Source organism: Hibiscus syriacus, unplaced genomic scaffold, assembly GCF_006381635.1.
Source record: "Hibiscus syriacus cultivar Baekdansim isolate YM2019G1 unplaced genomic scaffold, ASM638163v2 tig00110745_pilon, whole genome shotgun sequence".
In the NCBI taxonomy this organism is placed as follows: Eukaryota; Viridiplantae; Streptophyta; class Magnoliopsida; order Malvales; family Malvaceae; genus Hibiscus; species Hibiscus syriacus.
Window position 1 is genome coordinate 374,734 of NW_024062847.1, and position 25,823 is coordinate 400,556.

Sequence of the window (25,823 nt, forward strand, 5' to 3'; positions counted from 1 at the left end):
AAGTTCAGTTATCAAATTTGTAATTCACCCTTATCTAAATTATTATTTTCACCGAGTTTGTTTCTATCTTTCTTTTAGTGCACCACATTCATAAATATCCAGGTTTCTCTTAGCTTTAGTTTTCTATATTTGCAATTGGGATAATCTAACTAAAAAAAAAACTAAAACTCCATCTTTGCCGGCACCAACAATACGTTGAAAGGTAATTACAACACTTAAATCATCTTATTTTTTTAACTCATAAATTAAGAGAAAAAAATAATTATAAAGAAAGTTACCTTTTTATATATTACAAAAATAATAATATCAATTAAAATAAAATTTAATTAATTTTTCAACTTAAAACTAAAGGGTCACTATAGCACTTTTTAAAAATATACTCTTAATATCTATTGGAATTTGAGTTTTATATGATATCCGTTCTTTATGTTTTTAAATATAACGTTTAAGTAAAATATTGAATACAATTTATATTTAAAAAATAATTATCATATAGATTTCTCTTCTTATTTTCATATTATTTTCATGTTCTTTTTCTTGCTTCGTTCATTTTATTTTATAACACGTTATCGATACGATCTTGTTTAATTTCTCGTTGGTGATTATCGATACGATAATCGAAATAGGCCAATCAGAGAGCATGTTGTACCGACCTTAGACAATCTAAATCCTGGCATCGTTTGACCTGCCATTCATGCTACCCACTTCGAGTTAAAGCCTGTAATATTCCAAATATTGCAGTGCATGAGGCCGTATATTGGTTCATTCACCAAGGATCCTAGAGTACAATTACGAGCATTCATGGAAGTATGTGATTCATTTGTTCAACAAGGAGTTCTTGGGAAACTTTGAAGTTGAAATTATTTTCATACTCTCTTCGTAACAAAACCAATGTGTGGCTTAACTCGTTGTTGCCTGGAGGTAGCTATAACATCATGGAATGAGCTTGCCCAAAATGTTTTGCTATGATTTAATCCTCCCAACATTAATGCGAGAATGAGGAATAATATGGCATCTTTCAAGCAATTAAAGAATGAAAATTTGTATGAAGCTTTGGAGTGATTTAATTTTTCTTTTGCACAAATACCCTATGCATGGTTTCCAACATTGGACACAAATAGAAATATTATATAATAGTATTAACATGCAAACAAGGATGGTTGTAGATGCCTTTTCAATGGAGCATTGCTTAACTAGTCTTACAACGAAGCCTATGACATCCTTGAAAGGATCTGCAACAATGAATACCAAAATTATAACACAAGGATTATGTCGGGTAGACGATATGCTACAGTAGTGGACGATAAAACTATAAAAAATATGGCCTCACAGGTTACAACATTATCTGAGATGGTGATGAAGATGCAACGACCTTAAGGTAAGTACGAAGTTAAATCAACATCCATTATTAGTTCTATTTATTGTAATGAAAATCATAATTTTAAGCAATGTTCTCAAAATCCTGATTCCATATATTTTATGAGAATTACAATTGGAATGACAATGCCTACACTTATGAGAACACCTATAATCCAAACTTCGAGAATCATTTTGATCTATCATGGGGAAATTAGAATGTAGCCAACCCTAGTGAAGCATTGAATCCATATTTTGAGAATACATAACCACAACATCAGTCGCGACAATAGTATGCATAGTAACAATCGATGCTGCCATATCAACAGACGCATTATCAAACAGCGCAACCATAACAATCAAAAGAATAAGGCTTTGATCCAAAGCAAGTCAATATCACTAAGAGCATTGGAAAATCAAGTGGGCAATTGGTGAATACTTTTAACAACGAACAACGAGTATTACCAAGTAAAAGTGAAATTACTTGTAACTAACATTGAAAGTTGTCACGACAAGAAGTGGACTCAAACTTGAGAAAATGATGAGCATAAAAAGAAAATGGATGAAAAGCCTAAACCATAACCTAAAGGCAAATAACCGAAAAATGTGATGGAGTCACCAACATTTGATGTCGCGATAAAAGATGTTGGCTAGTGTAGTAATTCTAAGTCATTGCCACTATCAATGCCAATAACATTCCCCCCCCCCCCCGAGATGCCACCAAAGTTTCCACTGTAGCCTAAAGAAAGGCCACCACCTCCATTCCCTCAACGATTTCAAAACACCAAGGAGGACTACCAATCCAAGAAGTCTCTTGATGTACTGAGGCAATTAAGGATCAACTTCTTTTTGATTGACCCCATTGAACAAATGTCGAATTATGTCAAATTCATGAAAGAAGTGGTTTCCAAGAAACGTAGAATTGGTGAGTTTGAAACCACTAAAGTCACTAAAGGGTGTAGAGCCATGGTCACGAGAAGATTGCCACCAAAGTTAAGGGATCTAGGGAGATTTACTATTCTTTGCATTATTGTAAATCAATACATTGCTAGAGCATTGTGTGATTTAGGTTCCAAAATTAACCTAATGTCTTTCTCTATTTTCAAGAAATTTGGGATTGAAGCAATACCCACAACTGTTACATTACAATTTGTTGACCAATCCATTGGCCACCCTGAAGGTAAAATAGGCAACGTGCTAGTATAAGTGGACAAATTCATCTTTCCAACAAACTTCATTGTTTTGGATTATGTAGTCGAGAAGGATGTGCCAATAATATTGGCTAGACACGAACACTAGTTGATGTCAACAAGGGAGAACTCACAATGCGTTTAAATGACCAGAAAATTACATTCAATATTTTGCAATGCGATGACAATGTTGAATGTTATGTTACTGGCATTATTGATGGAACAAAGCAAGAGCACTTGGATGAATATTTGAGCTTGTTTAATGGGCATAGGATGAAACATTATGGTTGCAATATACCAAAAAAATATTGCTTCAATTTAGTTCTATGAACTCAAACCCGACTTGTTTATATTTTTATTTTATTTTATTTTTTTATATTTTGTTATTTTATTAGTTTTATTTTCTTTTATTTTCAGGCCATGTTTCCATATTGATCATCGCACCATCAACCAACACATACTATCTTTACTTCACAACATCAACTAGAATTACAGAAATTCATTGTTGTACCATCATTTACCAGCAAGAAGAAAAAATGTAGTTGAAAGAGAAAATATCAGCTTAGAAGATCCACCCATTTTTTTCTAGCCCAAGAAAGACTCGCTAAGGGAGTATTGTTTACCTTCTCTCATTTACTTTTATTCACATTTTTATTGGTTCTTGTTGCATGAATTGAGGATAATGCACATTTAGGTTTGGGGTGTGTTGTCATTTGTGTTGTTTATATTGTGTTCATTCATTTATGATGTTCATATTTACATTTTTCATATTATATTTGCTTGTTTGATGCATACACTGTTGTTCATATTATTTAGAGCATTTAGGATATTGTATATATAACGTTGCATGCATCATGCTACTAGATTAATGAAGTTTTTTTTTATGAATTTTGGATAATGCTTGTTGATGAACACTTAGCTGAGAAATGTCATGAGAATATTTTAGATACTTGTTAGGATTAGGATCCATAAAAACTCTTTTAAACAATAGGTTTATGTTTCAATACTTATAGAAATTAGAAATTGTTGAACTTTAAATATCACATCTTTATTAGATGATATACAATCTTTCAAAAAAATGATAATTCCTAGAAGTGTCAAATTGGATCTAGCTGAATAAATTGATCATGACAACTTTTAGCTTTAGGGCACTCTGCTGCTATGGCAATTCTAGTATGTATAATGAATTCTATATAGGAAAGATAGTCTTAAATAGTATGAGTGAATGAAAGTCTTAACAGGATGACTCTAGATAAAAGGCTAAGGGGTTCGTTTTTTACAACATCTTAATGCTCAAGTACTAGAAAATAGTTGTGATGAGTAGTTAAACTAAATAATAGTAGTGATAAACTGGAGTGGCCTGCAACTAACTCTAGCATTAGTTATAGATTAGGAGGGTTGTTACAACATTGAAATCTAATAAGTGAGTATGGACATTTTTTTAATTTAAGTAAGAGCTAAGTATTGATTGAATACACCTTACTTGCACAATTCTACGAATTCTGATTTTAATAAAGTTGACATTGCATTCCCTAATTAGAGATCATTTGATGATATCACTTCTGTGGCAGCAATGAAAAGTTTGAGAGCTAAAAAAGAGGAAAAATCAAAAATCTGATTTGTTTTGGTTGTATTATTGTGCAACATTATTGTTTAGAAGTAGTTACATTTCATGATTGTTTTTGCTTGAGGACAAGCAAACACTTAAGTTTGGGGGTGTAATAACTCTCTAAAAGAGTTATCTTTTAGGATCTTTTTACCTATGTTAAGCTTGAACTTTAGCATTATTAGGATCATATTAAGATCATTTTATATTTATTTTATCACATTTTACTTCATTTGCACATTGGGAGTGAGTTTATATCTTTTGGGTTATTTTATGATACTATATTGTAACTCGGTACGTGGATGTTGTAACATTATTAATATTGTAGACATTACTATGCACTGATGTTGTATTGGATTGTCATGCTAATACTGCAGTAACTAGTAACTTAACAGACAATTATAAGAAAATTTTGGAATCGGACAACTGTCTAATACAATTGTAAAATGGCTGAAAATATAGAAAAAATCATATTTTTCCTATTGGTGCTTGCTTTGACTTTTGGGGATTATAAATAAGGCATTCCTTCACACTTTTTATACCATTCTTCAACCTTTCTTCATCTCCATTTATCTTCTTCTTTCCTCCACTACCATGGAGGTTTCAATTTACCGATGAGTGTAGCAGCAGTTGGAGTAACAAAGCCATCATAGCAACGGTGACCATTTGGGGTTCAAACTTTCTATAATGCTTTTGCTTGAAAGAGGGAAGAACATTTTTAAGTTTGAATGATTTATTTTTATGGTGTTATTTGGATTCGAACATAAGGTGTTTGATGAAATGTTTATTTATGATCTTTGCCTAAAACGATACTTTTATGTTCTAGTACTTCATTTGATATTTTTAAAAATAGAAATATATTTATGTATGTCAATTTTGGTTATTTTTAGAAATGAAATCATTGAGGTTGCATGCTACTTATGTACAACATCAGTATTTTTGAAAGTGAGTTTAAGCATACTGAGATGTATGTTACTGATTGTCATGCTTTGTTAATTACTTGATTAATGAAATTGGTGAAAATTGATTTTCATTGGTTAAGTGTTTAATCTTTGAAAGGAGATTAATGTGTTAATCATTGCATGTTGCATAATCGTATTGTCACAACATAATCATGCTATTAACTGCAAAATGACAACAACATTAATTGGTCATGTGGTCATTTTACTCTATGATTGCTACTACTTTACATGATATTTATATCCTATTTTTAATATTTTTACTATATCTATTACAAACCAATCACAACATTCCTCTCTTTATCTTTGAAGTGAGCGATTCTAAGTTGTAATTCCTTGCTCTCTGTGGGTTCGAAATTCTATACACTGTATGCACTTTATTACTTGATATACGACACGTGTACTTGCATTAAATGTTGTAGCAATATACATAGGATTATTTACCATAGAGGGTGAAATCGTCTGCAAAATATTAGTGAGATAACGAAAGACAATTGTGGGCAAGATAAAGGTTTTCCAAGACGCAGATGAAACCAAGTTGTGAATTCGATGACCAAGTCTTTTTATGACGAGAACAAAAAGGTAAGGCGAAAGAGATCACCTTGGCAGAGGCCCCTCACAAGACAAAAAGGGGTCGTAAGTGAGCCATTCCACTAAACTTGCGTTGTAGAAGAGGTGATGAATCGCACGATGATCTGGATAAACAATACAGTGAAGCCAACATCGAGGAGGGTATCATGGATGAAGTCCCATTTAACTCTGTCAAACGGTTTCTCAAGATCAACTTTGATCACAATCCACCCTTGATTTTTTTTCCTACACATGGAGTAAACGATTTCTTGGTTGAGGATGATATTTCAGTAATCGATCTTTTGGCAACAAAACTTTTCTAAGCAGGATGAATGAGATATGAGATAATAGGCTTGAGCCATCTAACGATGATTTTAGTGATTAGCTTATATAAGATAAAGCATAAGTTGATTGGTCAAAAATACGACATAGTTTACGGGATCTAGATCTTCGGGATGAGCATAACAGTAGTGCAGCTAAGGCTATCTTCAATTTGACCACCACTAAAGACAGATTGACCATGCGACAAACTTCAGAACCCACTATGTGCTACGTTTTTTGAAGAACTCAGCATGGAATCCATCGGGACTGGAAGATTTTAAGGGAGCCATGTAAGTGACTAGATAGAGGAAATGGAGAACTATTAACCTTAGAATCGGTATAAAGTTCCCGAAAAAAATTAACAGCTTCATTTTTTAGAAATGCATCATCTTGGCACCATTCATTATTGACAAGATTGAGGGAGGAGATAAAATTTTTGGCTTTACAATGTCTCGCTTTCTGGTGGAAGTATTTGGTATTTCTATCTCCATACTCAATCCAATCCAAATGAGATTTATGCTTCCACGTAAGCTCCTCTTGATTGCGTAATGATTCCAGAGCAATTTGTAATTCAAATTCAATCTTACGAAAAGATTCATATGGTCTTCTTTCAAGCGCTTTTTGAACCCCTCTTAGTCGAGTCATAATCATGCGTTTTTTAGTGCCAATTTATCCAAAGACAATCTTTTCCAAGTGTCCACATTTCAAAGAGAGTAGAAGCCGACTTCCAATTGTTAATGACCATCCTTTCAAAATAACCGTGAGATTCAACCAGAGAAGTAACTGAAAAGGCGAGTGTTGCGATGCATGGAAGTTTGATCAAAACAGAGAAGGATAGGCCTATGGTTTGAACAAACTCTCAAAATATGGTGAACAAGAGAAGTGGGGAATTGCTCATCCAAGAATAATTACAAACGACACGATCAAGCCTCGCATATGCATGTTCGTGATTCCAAGTAAATTTTGGGCCTTGGAATCTGAGATCGCGGAGGCCGTAATAAAAAATAAGCTTCTAGAAGGTTTTGCATGGCCTAGTAGAAACAACATAGTTTTTCCAATCAGAAGCATGCAAGGTGGCATTGAAATCACATAAAAGAATCCAAGGACAAATAATGGAGGCTATGATATGACCGAGATGATCCCAAAGAACTTTAAGTTTTACCGCGTTGGGACTAGCATAGACAAGGGTAGCAACTAAGGTTGCACCAGACTGCTTACATGAAAATTAGAATTGGACAAACTAGAAGTGATTTATCAAGACTTCGACGTCGACAGTTTTGTACCAACAAAGCTAGATTCCTCCAGAGAAACATAGTCTCAATTCGATGATAATTGGGGAAGCCAAGAACTACAATAATTGATTTCGCTCTGTGTCGTAACCTAATTTTATCCGACTAATCAAATCGAACTGAAAATATTTGAGGGGAAATTTGAAGGTCGGTCGTGCATGGACATCAAATTAATTCAACTTTTATTGCATGGGTGAAAAATAGTTCGAGGACTGGATGTGTTTAAAGTATTAGCTCTGGTGGGTTTGGTGTACATTGATGCTTGTTGGGGAATTTAAGCTCAAATTAACTTAATTTAATCTTACTTTAGCCCAAAGATTCAATTACCAATTAACCCATTTAACTCGAACAAATTCATAATTACATTCATGCTTCACCCATTTCCATTACCCATTACACAAAAACTCATTTACAACACAACACCATTACCCCAACCGACCCATACCCAATACATTTGGAAGCCCACCTTTGACCGAAATTGACCCAAATTAAACATTACAAATCAGCCAACTTAAATAGAGTCCAGGAAACTAATATGAAATCCTAGTTCCTATGCGTAGCCAAATCCTGTCCGTTGGATCGTTCTCCTATCAACAGTCCAGATGACTCTAGCCAAGGGTTTGTGAAACGTTTCCCACCGCGGAACATTCCAAAAGTCTAGTCATCACCTGTTCGAAAACGTGGAAAACACGCGTCTCTTCGCTGTTCACGCACTCCCAAATCTGACGCAAGTAAGAACCACGCGCCAGTGGTCCCTTCCTCATGATTGCTCTCTATCAAACCGTTGATGGCAGAATGGCAGGACCGAACGCCCTTCCTCAGCAAGGATTTGACAGATATCCCCTCACATGCACATAAAATAGGCTATTTTCCCTATAAATCACCTTATACTCTTTTTTTTTCCTCATGTTATACACCGTTCAGACTATATTTTTTGATCTAACATCTTTTGTAGAAAAACGCACCTCCTGAAGTGCGTTTTAGGCTGATCTGGCGTCACGTGGGATAAGGCGTGCCCCTTAAAGCGCGTCTTATGCTGAGTTGGATACACGTGGCTAAAGCGCGACCCCTGAGGCACACCTTAAGCCACGTATGGCTATAGAACGGGGCAGGGGCTGCGCCTTTCAATTATCACACATGCATAATGCAAGGCGCGATGCAGGAACCGCGCCTTGTATAATTTATCCGCACTTCTCGGCTTTAAAGTATCGTCTCACCGCTATAAATAGTCCTCTCCCCGTAAACTCTCTCACAATTCCCTCTCAAACGAGAAATTAATACAACAATCCTTTAAACCAGTAAATAACACCCGATAATCCTCTTATATTTGATTTACAAGTCGTTCGATCTTTCGTTATAATGTAATTTTGTTATAATATTTTTTTATAATTATATATGATTATTTTAAAAAAAATATTATACTAATTGTTTTCAATTAATTTATGTGTTTGTAAAATTGGAAAGCGTGAGCATACATTGAAATATTTTTGCGGTGCAGGTAATAATATAAAATTATATTATTTAAATTATATACGTTTATGTGTAAAAATTTAATGTGTTATATTTTCGTTCATATAATATTTATTTAATTAGGTTTGTTTCAGTTGTTTTTTTTTTCAGATATAATATAGTCGCACTTTTAAACTCTAAGAATGACGCGACTTTCAGATATTGTTTATTAAGATGGAGAAATTCGAGAAGATGAAACCGTCGCTGTTTTCGTATCAAATGAGCGTGTTAAAATATCATTCAAGAGAAACATAACTCTTGAGGAGCTGATAACGAAGAATTCGAGGAAGGTTCATGTTGGAAGTAATAGAAGAATGTCGTCGTTGCAGTACAGATTTCCAACATCATTGTTGTCATTAACTTATACAGCGTTCGAACTATCGAACAATGATGATGTTGAAATGATGGTTGATTCTCAAAGTAATTATTGAGACGTCGATATTGAGATGTATGCAAAGTTTTTTCAAGTGCGTGCTAGTCGGGGTCAGTCATTAAGCTCCCACTATGGGCTGGCTGAACAAGTTGATCAAGTTGACAGACCGACTACAGTAATGTGTAATGATTTTAATGTCATAATGGGGTCGTCACATCAACTTCAATGGGATACATTCATGAGCAACTCCTTACGATATGTACCTAGGTGGGTCCACGAACAATCTGTATGGCAATATCGCGTCCAGCTCAAGGGGAAGGCATTCATTGCAAATTTATTTGACCTTAATATGGAGATGCCATCGACGCAACAATCTATGCAGTTTCCATTTGACACGATGGCTTCAAGTTCCAGGGAGAGGCATTCGACTACGAGCTTTTTCGATCTCAATGTCGATGTGCCTTCTAGTTCAAGGGAAGACGTGCAAGTAGTAGGTTCTTTGACCTAAATGTGGAGAGCATGGAGGAACCATCATCTCCCCCAAAAGAACCGCTTCGTGAGCCTGGTGCGGATGGCGCTGAGACTAGGCACCCAGAATCACCACAATTCAACTCCGATGATGTAGATGAAGTTCCCTCAAATGTGGCACAAACTGACCCTCTAGCACACATGTATAAAGCTTATTATGGTGCAATGTACGGGCTAGAATTTGCGGATATGCCTCATCTCGGTGACTATGGATATTACTCATCAATAAATAATGGTGAGTTGTCTTTAGGAATGGAGTTTTCAAGCAAAGAAGAAGCGATGATGGCTATAAAAAATTACAATATCCGTAATTCTGTTCAATCCAGATTCAACCGCTCCACGATAGAAAATTATGTATGACACTGTGCCCGACGTGAAAACGGATACAATTGGATGGTTCGCGTATCGAAGAGGAAGAACAATAGATGGGAACTAATAGTATACAACGGTCCTAACACAAGTTGTGTTGGAGGGATCAACCAAGATCATCATAATTTGGACTCTGAAGTGATCTGCCAAGACATCATGCCCATGGTAAAAGCAAGCTCCCATATAGCTGTTGTTGTGTTGATTTCAGCTATACAATCGCAGTATGAGTACACTGTCTCCTATAAAAAAGCTTGGTTGGCAAAACAAAATGCCATTGTCAAACTTCATGGCGAATGGGATGCATCTTACAACGAACTTCCAAGTTGGTTTAGGCTGGTGCGGAGGTTAAATCCTGGGACAACTGTGGACTTCGAAACCTCCTATGCATACCATAATGATCGAGTTCTTCACGATCGATGCCAATTCTACCGGGTTTTTTGGACTTACCCACAGTGCGTTAATGCTGTCAAATACTGCAAGCTTGTGGTCCAGATCGACGGAACTTTCTTGTATGGTAAATACAAACAAGTTTTATTATTGGCAGTTGTCCAAGATGGTAATCGCAACATTCTTCCAGTTATTTTTGCTCTTGTTGAAGGAGAAGATACAGATTCTTGGGCTTTTTTCCTCCGAAACTTACGTGCACATGTTATCACGAGGGAAAAAATCTGTGTCATTTCAGATCGCGGAGCTGGGATCAAAGCAGCAATGGAGTCTTTGGGTCCAATGTGGCAACCACCCTTTGTCCAACATAGGTATTGTATCCGACACATTGTTGCGAACTACCATGGAAGATACAAGAAGAATGATGAACGTCAATTACTTGCGCGCATGGGTAAGTAAAACTGACGTAGTTTGTTTTCTTTCGATCATTTTAATTTTACAAAGAAACAAAGTTAGTAAGTTCTACATTTTTTGATCAGGTTACGAACTACTTCCTCAAACATTTGAATCCATGCTTCAAGATTTACATGTGAAGAACGAGGAAGAATACGATTACATCAGCCTCATCGATAAAGAAATGTGGACAAACGCATATGATGGTGGATATCAATATGGACACATGACGACCAACTTGGCTGAGGTAATCAATTCGAGTGCACGTCACTTACCTGTAGCAGTTTTGGTAAAAATTATATATTTTCATTTGGGGGCGTTTTTTGCGAAGCTTGGGGGACAAGCTCAAACCTAGATGCAAGGCGGTCATGTCTATCACCCTAGATTAGTTGTAGATCTACAAAAAAAATTATTGAATCAAATGGAATGTCTGTAACAAGCTTCTCTAGAACATATACATTGTTTCTATCACAGAGTTGCCGCGACCTCTTCAAGGGATTGAAGTTGTATTGTTAAGAGTAAATCTACGGAACAGAACGTGCGACTGCGGATTTTTCAAGCTCTGAAGTATCCATGCTCTCATGTGATAGCAGCTTGCTCGTATACCCGTCAAGACTATAACCGTTTTGTGGATCTCGTATACCTACTATCAGAAGTTTTTAAGGTATACGAATTTGAGTTCCCCCATAGGTAATGACAAAGACCCTGATGAGGTTCAGAATTGGGTTCCGATTGTACCAAATCCGAGTTTATTGACGGAGCGTGGTCGTCCAAAATCCACTCGAATTCATTGTGATATGTATATTCCAGAAATATATAGACACGACACAAAATGTGGGCATTGTAGAAACTCAGGACACACTAGCAGAACATGTCCACTTCTGTTGTCATAAAGTAACAATTGATGAGGAACGATCTACTTGTTTATGAAATAATAATTCTTTTACTTTAATTTGCGTTATATGTGATTATAATAAAAGAGATAATAAGTGACAAACTTAAGAAATTTATCGAACACAATTATTAAATTTTATCAAACTAATAATAATTTGATATTTGAATATAATTCTAAATACAACAAACTTAAAATAAGTGTAATACATGTTAAATAATAACCAAATTACAATAACTGATATTAAATGTTAATAAACAAAATTATCAAAATAAATTAACAAAAAGTCCAACATAATAAACAAAATAAATTTTAAAAAAATCCAACCAATTTAACACAATAAAGTAAGTATTTAATGACAAATAATAAAAAAATTACAATAAAAAAGTCCAATAAACAACCAAATACAAATATAATAAAAATATATATATCGATGTCTGATGCGAATGTGTTCAGCAGGGCAGTGGTTGTCGGTCTCGAGGAGGATTTCTTCGTATAACTGGTTGTGAGTCCTCGTTGTCATCATCATCACCATCATCATCGTCGTCGTCGTCATGAGCAGATACATTTTGTTTATGAGTAGCTGATGACGATGTAACATCTCCATAGAATAAGGACCCTGGAGATGTATGACTAACTATCCCACCGGCCTGCGAAAACTGGGAAAACTCATAAAAACCAGACATCGATGAGTGTGAAAACTGTACAGGAGGTGTCTGTGCGGCGGCCATGGGTGATGAGGCTGCACCGCCAAATAACCAGTATATGAACCCCAAGTCGGATATACAAATATAGACCCATAATATCCTCCAGGAGGGGTCATATAATGTTGTGACGGTGGTAGCGGTGGGGTTCATAAAATCAGGTGAAGGCGGCGGCATATGGTAAGAGAAAGTCGGTGGCGGTATCATATATGGTTGCGGTAGGTAAGTCGCTGCGGACAATGACTGTTGTGAAGGTCCTGCTGGTGCAGCTGAGGACGAACCGGAAGCACCTGCTCTCCGTCCACGAGTCAGGGGATGATGGTGCTGTGACGGTGAACGTCTTTGTCGACGTCGCTGAAAGGTCCGCCCCCGTGCATCCTCAGAAAGTAGAAACGGTTTCCCGTTACTGTTGTACCACTGATAATAATCATCAGCAACCGTCAATAGGTCATCATAAATGGGCTCTCTATGGGGAAGTCATCGATGTCGATCCTCCCACAGCACGACCCACTCATGATGCTTCACCAGCCAATCTGTATCCGACTTGCCGCGTTGATCTGTGCTATGCAACTCGTCCATATTGCGAGGTGCTTCCGGAATTGGTTGAAAACAACCAAATTATCGAGCACGCGATCAGTGGAGTGCTACTCGATGATCGCATAACAAATTAAAGGGACCATCGCCATCCAAACATCTGATGGGCCCCTCAACTCAAGTGGGATCGCTATCCTCACATCATCATTAGAATAACACTCATTCAAACTAAAACAAATATATATAATTTTTATCAAAATAATAATCTAATTATATAACTATAATCTAAAATCAATTTTTAAACATCAAAATGCATATCTGTGTGTCAACCTTCTAATTGATTAGCACATTAGGTAGCTCCTGATGATTTTTCCTGTCAGTAGACAACCTATTCAAGGAAAATAATTTATTATACACTGTATAAAATGATTAATATAGGAAATCAGTTTTATATTTACCTCAATAATAGCAGAAATACGAATGGGTTCTTCACAACGTTAAATAAAAAGGGCAATCAATACCATGCCCAAGACTGTAGCAGAATGAGACATCCACCGATAGCATTTTTCCTGTAGTCAGTCGCTCGACATCTCCCTATACAGGAAAGCCAAAACTGTCGAGCCCCAACTGAGTGATCCGACCAGATAAAAGTCGCCAAGATGTTGCAACCACATACAATGAACTTGGTTGCACGATTTGTCTGGCATCAGCAACCCTCCTATCAGCTGCAGTATGCATAATCGTGCATACATTTTAACTTTATCATCAGAGGCGTCTGCGCTCAACTCCCGAAAATTGACATTTAATCAATTTAACGGTATCCGACCACCGTTAAAATTTTTCGGGACACATCCTAGATAATTCCGGCACAAAGTAGTCCAGGAACCGTGTGTCATCCCTGATATCACATCTCCATCCACTAGAAGCCCCATGTGCATAGAAACATCCTCAAGTGTAATCGTGCACTCTTCGCACGGAAGATGGAATGTGTGGATCTCCAGTCTCCACCGCTCCACTAAGACAGAAATAAGATCTGGTTCTATCTTACAATGACCTTCATATCTACCTATGTGACCAAATCCAGCCTCTGCTAAATAGAGTAAGACACGGGTAGGTATCGCTAACTTAAGGTTCCTAATAAAATAATCTAATATACGACCCATCTCCTAAAATGTAAATAATTACAAAAATTAATTTTTAAACTAATAATCATGCATTAAATAAATAAATAAATTATTACTAAAAATTTAAATTAAATTAAAATGTTAAAATGTTACCGTATCAGCAAAATGTCGAGATATATGATTTCAATCTAAGCGAAGTAGATCGCCTTCCATTTTATATATTAAAAAAATTAAATTGTTAAATAAATTACTAACAAAATACTAAATATAATAAAATATACCTTAAACATTTATAAGAAAATATAAAAGTATTTGAGAGATGTTGAGAGGATTTGGTGTGATGAGAGTGATTGAGAATGTAGGTATTTATAGGGAGGGGATGGGGTGTGAACGACCGGGGTAGTTGGGTAATTAAAGCTAAGGCGCACTACATGGAGAGCGCTTTTTTTACACGTGTCAGAATTAAAGGAAAAGCGCGACCCCTGCACTGCGCTATAATCCTACGTGGCTTAAGGCGCACCCCAGGGGCCGCGCTTTAGCCATGTGTATCCAACTCAGCATAAGACGTGCTTCAGGGAGTGCGTCTTACCCCACGTGGCACCAGATCAACGTAAAACACGTTGCAGGGGCACGTCTTTCTGTAAAGTGTTAGATCGATAAATATAATCTAAACAGTGCCTGACAAAAAAAAAAGTATAAGGTATTTTTTGGAAAAATCACCCATAAAATACACTAAAAAAAATTATAATAAAAAGAGTTAATTACCTCATTTATACATAAACTATACCTATGAAAGGTGATGTGACACTTTAAATGGGTGTCACGTAGCATGTGGCATTCTCGTCACTTATTTTTGAAGTTTCACATAATATTTTGTTAAAGGTTTCAAATCATATTTCATGATGATGTAAATCTGTTAATGGTATAAAACATGATGTATTAAAACGAGAATTTTTAAATATTATATATAAAATATAGAATTAGATATACTTCATATATGAATGAGATAATTAAACCTAAAAAAATGTGATTTTATTTTGATCCCATTCTCCATAAACCCACAACAAACAATTGTAAGGGATCTTTTTCTCACCACCATTCGAAGAGAATAAAAAAAAACAGAGCATTTCTAAGGTTTTTTATTTAAAACTTGGTTTCTTTTTCATTTCTCTTTGCGTACGCATGTGTATTTTTCAAGGAGCCAAATAGAGTAAAAGTAAAAGAAAGAAGTCTTTACCTGTGTTGTGCGAGTGTCTCGTCGTCGTAGAGTTGTCAGAGTCTTGTTTTCCTTTAGAACCCGAGGAAAGGAGGAGGCTTTACAATGGATCTCTTTAGATCTAAAGCCTCTTCGAGGGTTAGAGTTCCCATTTCATGGTCTTTTCATAAAATAAAATATAAAGAGAGAGCAAATCGGAAGAGAAATCCCGATGACCGGAGAAGGGGTATTTCGAACGGAAACCTTAGACCTACTCTATTATCGAGGGATTTTGATGAAACCGAACTAAGATTGAGATAGAGGGGTCGAAGAGGATCATAGAAAAGTGATATTTCTTAATTTTTATGATCGGAAACGGTTGCCGACGCCGCTGCCTATGGTGGCCGACCAGAAAAATAAAGAACATACGAAGAACACTCTAAGGGTTTTCAGAGGATTTAAGATCAATGTTTTGATCCATAGGTTTTCAAATGAGAGAATGGGTTTTGTTCGTTTTTAAAATGAGTTTTTTGGTAATTTCATTTTAGTCTCATTCGAGTCTTTAATCTTTACTTGGAAAATTTTTATTTGGGGTCCTAAAACTTTTTTTCTACTTCGATCCTGTTCCCTACTTTGTTTTTCATTCGATTTAGTCACTGTCTCTTGGTTTATCTAACTTATTAGCTCCATTACATTTATTTCTATTCCTTTTCACCGTGTGTGCCCTACCATTTATATCCTTACATTCTTTTTAAAAATTATTTAATTTAGCCGTTAATCTTGGCTGATTTGTGTGTAAATCATTAATATTATTCCCTTTTTTATTTTCTGCAATTAATGCTTCATACCAGCCGTTTAGTATCCCATGATCTTGCATCTAATTTAAGATGATTAGTTATTAAGGTGGCAAGTTGACTGTTCATTGGGTTTGATCATTTTTTTTTGTTACAATTGGTTTTGATCATTTCGATGCATTTATTTTACACCTATATATCTATACGTAAATCCCATATTATGCTTGTACTTTATATTGCGTCTCACATGTATCCTGTTGTATGAGCAACGTGTCTAAGATCCTATATATCCTCTATAATATGTGTAAGTATGAGTTGTATTCCATAGCATATGCATACCCTTTTTTATATATTAATGCATGAATGTGGATTAATAGCATATTAGTTTTTTTAGTCATTAATTAGCAACTTCTTGTAATAAATAAAGCTTTGTTTGTTTAATATTTTTATGTGTAAATTTGGTTTCATGGCGTCATTTATTGTAATATGCACGATACCCTCCATAAGCATCATTTAGATTCCTCATGATTAGTCCCTAAACTTTAGAACTATTTGAAATTAGTCTCTTAACTTCTTTAATTAGGTATTAGTTGACATAACCAATTAGGTTAATTAGAGCCATCACATTAGTTTAATTTCACTTTAGTCCTCTAATTTAGAGAGTAATCTGAGTTGGCCCTCGCCTACATGCTCAAGGGACCATCTCGACTATTCGATCCAATAACTGCTTAAAATCAAATAGGATTAATATTAAAGCATCCATTTTTAAGTTTAGTCCTTTAGGTTCTTAAATTACATAAATGGACACTTTAAATTGGGGAAGCCTTAACTAACTCATCTAGCATATTTATGTGTAATAAAAAGTTGTTTGCTTGAATTTGGACTTAAAATAACAAGGCAATGTTGATTTACCAAGGAGTCAATGACGTATCCTCCGCATTATGCTCAAGGGGTCACCACTGGCAATTCCCGAAGTAGATGGACATCCTTTTTAAAATCCTTCATTTTTTAAAATTTCGAGGCAATTTTCGGATATTGAGCACAATAATTGATCTCCCACATTCATGCTTAGGGTGAATATTATTGGCTTTAATAAACGACCACCCTATTCAACTTTGCATCCATAGTGATTTTTAAATTAAATAAAATCTCAAACTCAAAATTTCCAACTTTTAAATATAGGGTAATCGACTAGGTACTAACTTTTGGGCGCTGTGGGGTGATAACCCTTCCCTACGCGTAACTGACTCCCGAACCTATTTTCTGGTTTTCGCAGACCCAAAACTTGGTATTTTATTAAAATAAAAATGTTTTCTTAAATTACATGATTTTTATGGTATTCCAACTGCACCTTAAAATGGTTGGTAGCGATTCCCAACATTTCATAAAATCGTTTCAAAACCTTTTCAAAGAAAACCCTAAGTCACACTAATTTTTTCCCCATCCGATGGAAAACGGTGTCGACACTCTGTAAACACTAATTCTCGGCTTAACAAAATCAATAATATTAGAAGAATTTTCAAGAATAAACTGCTTAGAAACAATGATAAATTTAGAGCCACCACAGTCATGAACATTCGAGAGAGAAAATCTAATCATCATTAAACATAAATGAAAGGTGGCAGGCAGTACCAATGCTTCAATCGACCATTATTGTAACATCAATGACATCCAAAATCTTTAATAACTCAATTAGAAGAATATTGAAAAACCATAGAATCAGGTGATAACTCTCCAAAAGAGTTATCTTTTAGGATCTTTTTACTTAGGTTAAGCTTGAACTTTAGCATCATTAGGATCATATTTGGATCATTTTAGTTTTATTTTATCATATTTTACATCATTTGCACATTTGAAGTGAGTTTATGTATTTTGGGTTATTTTATAATATTTTGTTGTAACTTGGTACGATGATGCTATAACATAATTGATGTTGTTGTGCACTGATGTTGTACTATATTATCGTGCCGTTGCTGTAGTAACTGGTGACTCAACAGGAAGTTAAAAGAAAATTCTGGAATCGGACAGCTATAAAATGGCAGGAAAAAAATAGAAAAAATCATATTTTTCCTATTGGTGGATGCTTTGACCTTTGGGGATTATAAATAAGGCATCCCTTCACACTTTCAAAACCTTCTTCAACCTATCTTCATATCTATTTTATTTTCTTATTTCCTCCACCGGCCATAGAGGTTTGAATCCACGGGGAATGTATCAGCAGTTGGAGCAGCGACGTCGACGTAGTAGTGGTGACTATTTGGGGTTCAAGCTTTTTATAGTGCTTTACTTGAAAGAGGGAAAGAACTTTGTTAAGTTTGAATGATTTAATTTTATGTTGATATTTATATTTGATCATAGAGTGTTGATAAAATGTTTGACTTATGATTTTTTCTCTAACAATATTTTTATGTGCTGAGTTTTTATTGGATTTTTTTGAGATGGAAAGATCTTTATGTATGTCAATATCGGTTATTTTTAAAGATGAAAATCATTGAGGTTCCATGCTACTTTATTTTCAGCATCATTGTTTTTGAAAGTGAACTTAGTTATATAGAGATGTGTGATGTTGATTGTCCTTGCTATGTTAACTGTTTAATTGATGGCTTTGATGAGAGTTAAATCCATTTGGTTGAGTGTTTAATTATTGAAGAGGATTCATGTGTTAATCATTGCAACACTCATAACAGTATTGCCACAACATGATCATTCTGTCAGCTTCCAAATATCAACAATATTTTTAGGTCTAGTGGTCTATTTGCTCTGCTGATTGCGAGTGCATTACCTGTCATTTCTATCTTGTTTTTAATACCTTTGCTATATCGATGTTACTACCCAATCACAACATTTGTCTTTTTATCTTTGAAGTTAATAATTCTAAGCTGTCATTTCTTACTCTCTGTAGGTTCGACATCTAATACACCTTGTGTTTCCACTTTATTACTTTATATACGACACACACTTGTGTTGAATTCTGTAACAATTTTGTAGCATTATCACGCTACTTGGGAAATGCATTAGAGAGAGACCCTAACAATTTATAGTTTCCATGCTCGACAACACTCTTTCCATTTTTTGTTCAGAGATAGCTTTTGAATGAACCGGTTTTGAGCTACTACCAGAATGAGTGACTACACCAGAACGAGTGACTTCTCCAGAGGGATAGAAATTACGATCATTAACATGCTATCATTAGAGACCTCATAAATAGGATCAAAACAAGATCCTGTATTAAAATTGTCATATGCACCTTGCAGCTACTTTACTAAAATTTTACGCTGATTCTGAGCCACCATCATCCAGCGACAAAAAATGGAGTTATCCGGAGTAGGAGCCCCTTGTAGTTGTTGGAACCTCATCAGCAGAGGGTGGAGGCAAAGTCAAGGGGAAAATATCTTTGACATGACTTTATTTATTATATTCGAAGCAAATAGAATTGAGAGCTTCATATTCAACGATTTGAATGCACCCATTAATCAGAATCCTTGAGACGAGGTTCTCACCGATCAAGTGTAATGGCCATATAGGAAAAGCAACATCTTCTCCCATTTTTGGTTTGGTAGTCGATCTTGATCAATGAACCAATACAATCACTAATTTCAATGATTAGACTACGTTTATATAATGTAACCAGGAGGTTGGGAGGCGAATATAAATGTTAATTCTTTTTAGGTGGGGTTGAGTAGTTTGACTAGTTTTTTAAAGTAAACAATTTTGAAGTTTTAAGTTTTAATTCTAAAGCATATTGATTAACGGGGATTAAGTGACTTCACATACATTGTACAAGTATACAAATTGTTGTTGTTGCTGTTTTTAAACATACAAGTTTATTACAAAATATAATAATATATCAGTTTGCATTGGTTTAAGGTTTTTTGGGAAAACACTCGTATACTGATCATAACAACATATACATCTAAAGAAAATAAGGATAAAAAATAAAGTAAAACAAAATCAATAGGGAAATAACATGAAGAAACCTATCTACTGTTAGAAATTATATTTACTCCTAACAAAACAACTACAAAGGATGGAGGGTATTCGACCAAATCAAAGAGGCGGAAGAAGATTAACCTTCTCGAAAAAAAGTATGTACCATAAGTTGACTAACCAGCCAATATGCATGAAAGAGCATTGAGCAAACTTATGTGCAAGAGCATGCATAGTATCCCTAGTGGGGGAGTAATCGACGTCGGATGAAACTACATGTAAATTGATCGGGAGGGAGTCACCTTTATCTCCATAGCCCTGCAACCAGACACAAGTGTCAAGAGGAGACCTTCGAACCAGGCATGCACTTCCATGATAAATGAGTTAAAAGAATGGGGAATGAACTTTACAGCCCGTTTGGATCAAGGATTTTTACATTCCCATCAGGTATATTTTTTTCCTGACTAAGGATACCCATGTTTGGTTGGGTAAGATTCCCAAGGGATGGTAATATTCTCTTACCAACAGTAAATTTTGGTGTTTTATTCCTAGGAATGTTATTCCCAAGTGTGTGTTAGGTATTATTTTATTCCCGTGCTAAGGGCTAAAATACCTTCTTTTCCCGTGAGCTTGCCTGTGCACGATATCTTCTTTACCCCTGCGCTTGCCTCTGCCAAAAATTCTTCTCTTGGTAAGATTTCTTCTCCACTCCCTTTCATTTATTTTCCCAGCAATGAGAGAAACTTTACCTTGGGAAACAGAAGACGGAGTTTGGATTCAGAAAAATATGATTGGCTTAATTTCCCAACTCGACTTTTTTTTCTTGCTTAGGATTCAAGGTCCTTTTTCATTCAATCTCCCTGCTTTTCTCTTTTTATCTGCCTTGTCTTTCACTAAGAATTGGTTATTTGACACTGTAAGAAAAAAAAGGGTTAGTATTTCTTTTCTTTTTGGGATGATGGGTCTTATTTGGAATATCCTTTTGTCTCCTATAATTTGATGACTTTGCATTCATGTGAATTTCGTGCTGTTTCTGATCTGGAATTTATCAGCTGTTTCTGCATATTCTTCACTCTTTCTTCGGTTAGTCTTTCATTCATTTTTAACTTTTTCTTTGTTCACTCCATCATCGCCAACTGTTTGATATCATTTTGATTTTCCTCGTTTAATATTGGTTCCCGTAGTTTTGAATGCTTTCATATTGATATGAAAAATGAGTTGAGGCAATTTAAGGCCACCGAGAGCCACATGTATGTGAAATTATGGGAAATTGGATTCGGTTAGGTGTTTTCTTATTATACATTTTAAACATTCCAACTGTGGTTGTTGCGTTTAGTAAATGTAGGTTGTGAGTTGGAGTAGGATCTGTGTTGCTTTCTAACAATGCCATATAATTAATTTTGTTTAGCTTGAAATTAGAAAGTGTAAAAACTCAAGTAAAAAATTAGTAATGCGTCATTTGGTGACATAAGTATTAACACAAGGAACAACTTTAGCTTTTTGACCCCTACTTCCCTACAAAGGCATGCGTAAGCACACTGAATGCATGCTTGCAAAAAAATGCACCTAGTTTGAAATGACTCTAGACAGTTTAATTGTTTGGAGCTAAGGCTCACCTTAATAACGAGTTAAATTGGAGATGCCAATCAATGTGATAGCCTCCTACCATATATATTTATATATACTAGAATGGAATCTTGTTATTGCTACCAACTTCAACTTCTTCTGTTTTGCACTACAAGTATAATGTATCCCCTGTTATCATTTTGGAAATTGGCTTTTACTTAGGCCGAGTAGAGAGGATATATTCAAATAGGACTTAATTATATTATCTTATAGAATTGTAGTGGATCATTGTTCATTATTTGTATAGCACTGCTTACTGTGCTACGTCTCTCCACAGATATGGTGCACAGGTTAAGGAATTTCATCTTGGTGGATTTAGGTCTCAAAATGTAGTGGTAGAATTTCAGTCTTTTATACTGAATTGGAATCTAATTTGTTTCATACTAAGGTCAATAAATTACCAAAAATAATGGATATGTTGCAGGTAAGAAGAACCAAGCAGTAAGATTTTCGTATTTGTGATGTGAGGGAAAGATTTTAAATAAGCATCGGAATCTTTTGCATTGTTCTTATTAGATAAATTGTTCAATGGAGGAATCTTAAGTGTGGTTCAGGTGAAAGTTGTGTGATTGAATAATAGTTCACTCTTGATCAATAATCATAGACTCATGCTGGTACTCTAATCCAGTACCCACTTGACTGAGGCTAGCATGTATTACTTGCAAAAGACGTCTATTTGTAGTGTTAGAAAATGACAATTTAATATTCTAAAATCTCAGTCTAAATTCTTTTATTTCTGCCATAACTCTTTAAAAGTTGAAGAATTAGACAATAAGTGAAATATTTATTGAAATATTTATTACTGCTAAATATGCAATTCTCAAATTGTATGCATATTTTTTATGTACTTTGCATGCATATTCACAATTTCACATGAATTTTATGTAGTTGTGCATCATAGATACTCTGGACACGCATGATCCTAGGCGTGTGACTTGATTGTCATTCTATCAAAATGTTTGTGTCAAAATTTTATGTTATTGTCTGGATTTGTATTGTATTTTATGCCGACTCCTCCACGGATTTCCTTGGGAGTGGGATATTTATCACTTTGGCATGATCCTACGGTCCTAACATGGGCATTGCTTTATATTTATTGCATTATCCTTCACGGATGTCCTTTCGACTGAGATATATGTTACTTTTGGCATCTTCAATTGGGTATTGCATTTAGTCGCTTCCTTGTATTCAATATGGTTATAATTGGTAGTTACCAACTGAGAGTGATGGTAGTTAGACAAAACTTGGGTTATAATTGGTCATCCATATATTATGTTAACTATGATCTATCAGGTTACCAGCTGGTGTCACCAATATTAGGCCTCCTCGCTTATAATGTCGATAGTGATCCGAGTTTTGGTAGCCCTTTCGAGCTTGGGATTCTTGCCATTGACAAACCTATTAAAATCGATTTCAGCAACGTTACAAAGGCATCCAACATCACAGGATTCTTGCCATTGTGTGCTAGTTTTGAAGGAAATGGAAAAGTAACATTGAAGAACCAAGTATCACCCAACGTTTGTGTGGCAAGCAGGCATGGCCAGTTTGGTTTGGTGGTGAAGTCGCCGCAGTCGTTGGCTGTGAGGAAGAAGATGCAATGGAAACTGGTGGTGGGATGCTCGGTGGGAGCTGTTTTGGGGACTTTCCTTTTGGGGTTGCTTTTAGTGGCGATGTTTGTTAAAGTTAAGAAGAAAGCAAGACTGGAGGAGTTGGCGAGGAGAGCATATGAAGAGGAGGCTCTTCAGGTTTCCATGGTTGGACATATAAGGGCTCGAACATCGCCTGCAACTTAACATCATCTTTTAAATGGTAGCTATGGATTCTTTTTCTTTTCCTTTTTCATGTATGATCATTCTTTTTGCAAGGTTAGCTCTATATGACTTCGAAATAGAATCGATTCTTATGTTCACTATCTTGGAACATAACAACTCTGTTTTTCAAGGACATGTTAAGCTTCACTTCATTTCATTATTCTATTTTCCATAATTTCCTGGCTCAATGTCTAGGAAAATAATAACCCAACTGTTCTTTTGCTTACGATTTTTAACAAAAGGTATTCTTTGTTCTCCATGATTCATAAACACATATTTAACAGTATTAATGAAAATAAAGTGGTTTTGTTGGCCGTCGGCGATTCACCTATTTAGAATGTAAACCATGTTGACACCTCCCAGTGAATGCGTCACGTATGAACCGAAGCTAATTTCCACAATGTAAACATTTAGTTAAATGTTGATGTAAAATTTTAATATATTTTTACATAAATTATGTAAAATTTAATATTAATTAAAATTAAAATAATACATGATATATTTAAATACTCAAGTAATATATTATCAACAGATAAATTTTTTATATAAATAATTGTTATTTAAATATTTAGAATTTCACTTGTTAAAAAATATAGAACAAGGATAATTTGGTAAAATATACATTCCAGTAATCTTTCATTCCTTCAACCAAACATTGTAATCTTACATTCCTGAAAAACCAACCAAACACAGTAATGTAACATTCCCAGTAATCATATTCCATGGTAATCTTTTATTCCCACTGGTAATCTTCCATTCCGTGAACCAAACGCACCTTTAAAGTAGTAGACCAAACTTATATCCATAGCATTATATCCCTCGGTAAGTGAAACTTCCTCGATTTTCGAGTCCTTCCTTTCTCTTGTTGTCCATGCATCTTAGTATCCTTTTTCTTAGATTCTTCATGTGATTTCCCAATATAAATACCATTTCGTGTTGTAATGGCCTTACAATGCTCATTACATTGAGCTTTCCCATGTGGCTTTGGAACTTAGGTGTCACTTGCCAATGTTTCTTGTTGTCTTGTACTTAAAACATTTGACAATTGTCCAACCTTCTTTTCCAATGCTTTTATTAATGCATCATTCCTTGAAATATATTCCTTTAGTAAAGATTCAAGAGATATGGAGGTAGAAGAGTGGTTTCAATTTTGTCCTTGATAATTTAGCTAGTTGTTGTGCTTGTATTGTCTAATGTTGTGGCTGATGTTGGGGCATCATTTGTTATTAGTTGTAGTGGTTGATAATGTTTCTTTGTATTTCCAAAATTTTGTTGAAACCTCATATTGAGGTTCGCAACATTTTAACTTCTCCAAGATAAATTGGGATAATTTCAGAAGTTGGCATTTTAAGTGTTCTTATAGGCATTTGCATTTTCATTCCAATTGTAATTTCTTATAAAGTAGATAGAAACAAAAGAGAGAGAAGATACAACTTTTACCTCGTGCATACTACAAGGCTTTTGCAATTTTTATCACGTCAGTCAATGTTGTTATCTATGAAGACATTGTGTTGATAACATCAATGTCCACTACTGTAGCCTTACGTCTTCCAAACATATTCCTAGTATTGGGGTATTGGTAGTCATTGTTGGATATCCTCTCCAGGATGTTATAGCTTTCATTATAGGTCTTATCCATCAATGCTCCATTGGTAGAAACATCAACAACCATTCTTGTTTGCATATTTAATCCGTTGTACAACATTTCCATTTGCGTCCAATGTGGGAAACCATGCATTGAGCATTTAAGTAGCAAATCTTTGGACTGCTTTTAGGCTCCGTATAGGTTTTCATCTTCCAATTTCTTAAAAGATGTGAGATCATTCCTTAGTTTGGCATTCATCTTGGGAGGGTTGAAACACAACAAACCTTTTTGTGCTAATTTGTTCCACGATGTTATAACACTAGGTGACAACGAACTGAGCTAGTCTTGGCTTTATCACGAAGAGAATAAGGAAACATCTTCAACTTCAAGGCTTCCTCAAGAACTCCTTGTTGTACAAAAGAGTCACACACTTCCATAAATGTCATAAGATGTGCCCTAGGGTCTTCAGTAAATGGTCCACTATACTGCCCCCATCGACTGCAACATTTGAAACATAATAGACTTCAGCTCAAAGTGAGCAATATGGATGACAAGTCTCATAATGCAAAGATTTAAACTGTCTAGAGTTTGCACAACATGCTCTCAGATTGGCCTGCTGTGGTCATCCATGTCGCAATGGTGCTGTTGAGTAACTCCATTTCCAGCTAACAATTTTTCCTTACCTTGTGGAAGTGGTGTTAAAGCATTGTTACCATCAACATTC

General features: G+C 35.3%; 1 protein-coding gene across 1 annotated transcript; it reads left to right on the top strand.

The window, feature by feature from the left end:
• The first annotated feature begins 20,449 nt into the window (after positions 1-20,449).
• Positions 20,450-23,531, top strand: LOC120139404. The gene is made up of 4 exons (XM_039154634.1): positions 20,450-20,524; positions 20,630-20,768; positions 22,997-23,036; positions 23,106-23,531. Exons 1-4 carry the CDS (start codon positions 20,450-20,452, stop codon positions 23,494-23,496), a joined length of 645 nt encoding a protein of 214 aa, XP_039010565.1. The 3' UTR covers positions 23,497-23,531.
• The last annotated feature ends 2,292 nt before the right edge of the window (positions 23,532-25,823 follow it).

What these genes read in the sequence shown, in the direction of transcription:
- LOC120139404 (XM_039154634.1), top strand. Translation starts at nt 20,450, where the DNA reads ATGATAAATGAGTTAAAAGAATGGGGAATGAACTTTACAGCCCGTTTG. An exon ending in GATTTTTACATTCCCATCAG is followed by an intron (nt 20,525 to 20,629) that starts GTATATTTTTTT and finishes TTTTATTCCTAG; the next exon opens with GAATGTTATTCCCAAGTGTG. An exon ending in TGCCAAAAATTCTTCTCTTG is followed by an intron (nt 20,769 to 22,996) that starts GTAAGATTTCTT and finishes ATGATCTATCAG; the next exon opens with GTTACCAGCTGGTGTCACCA.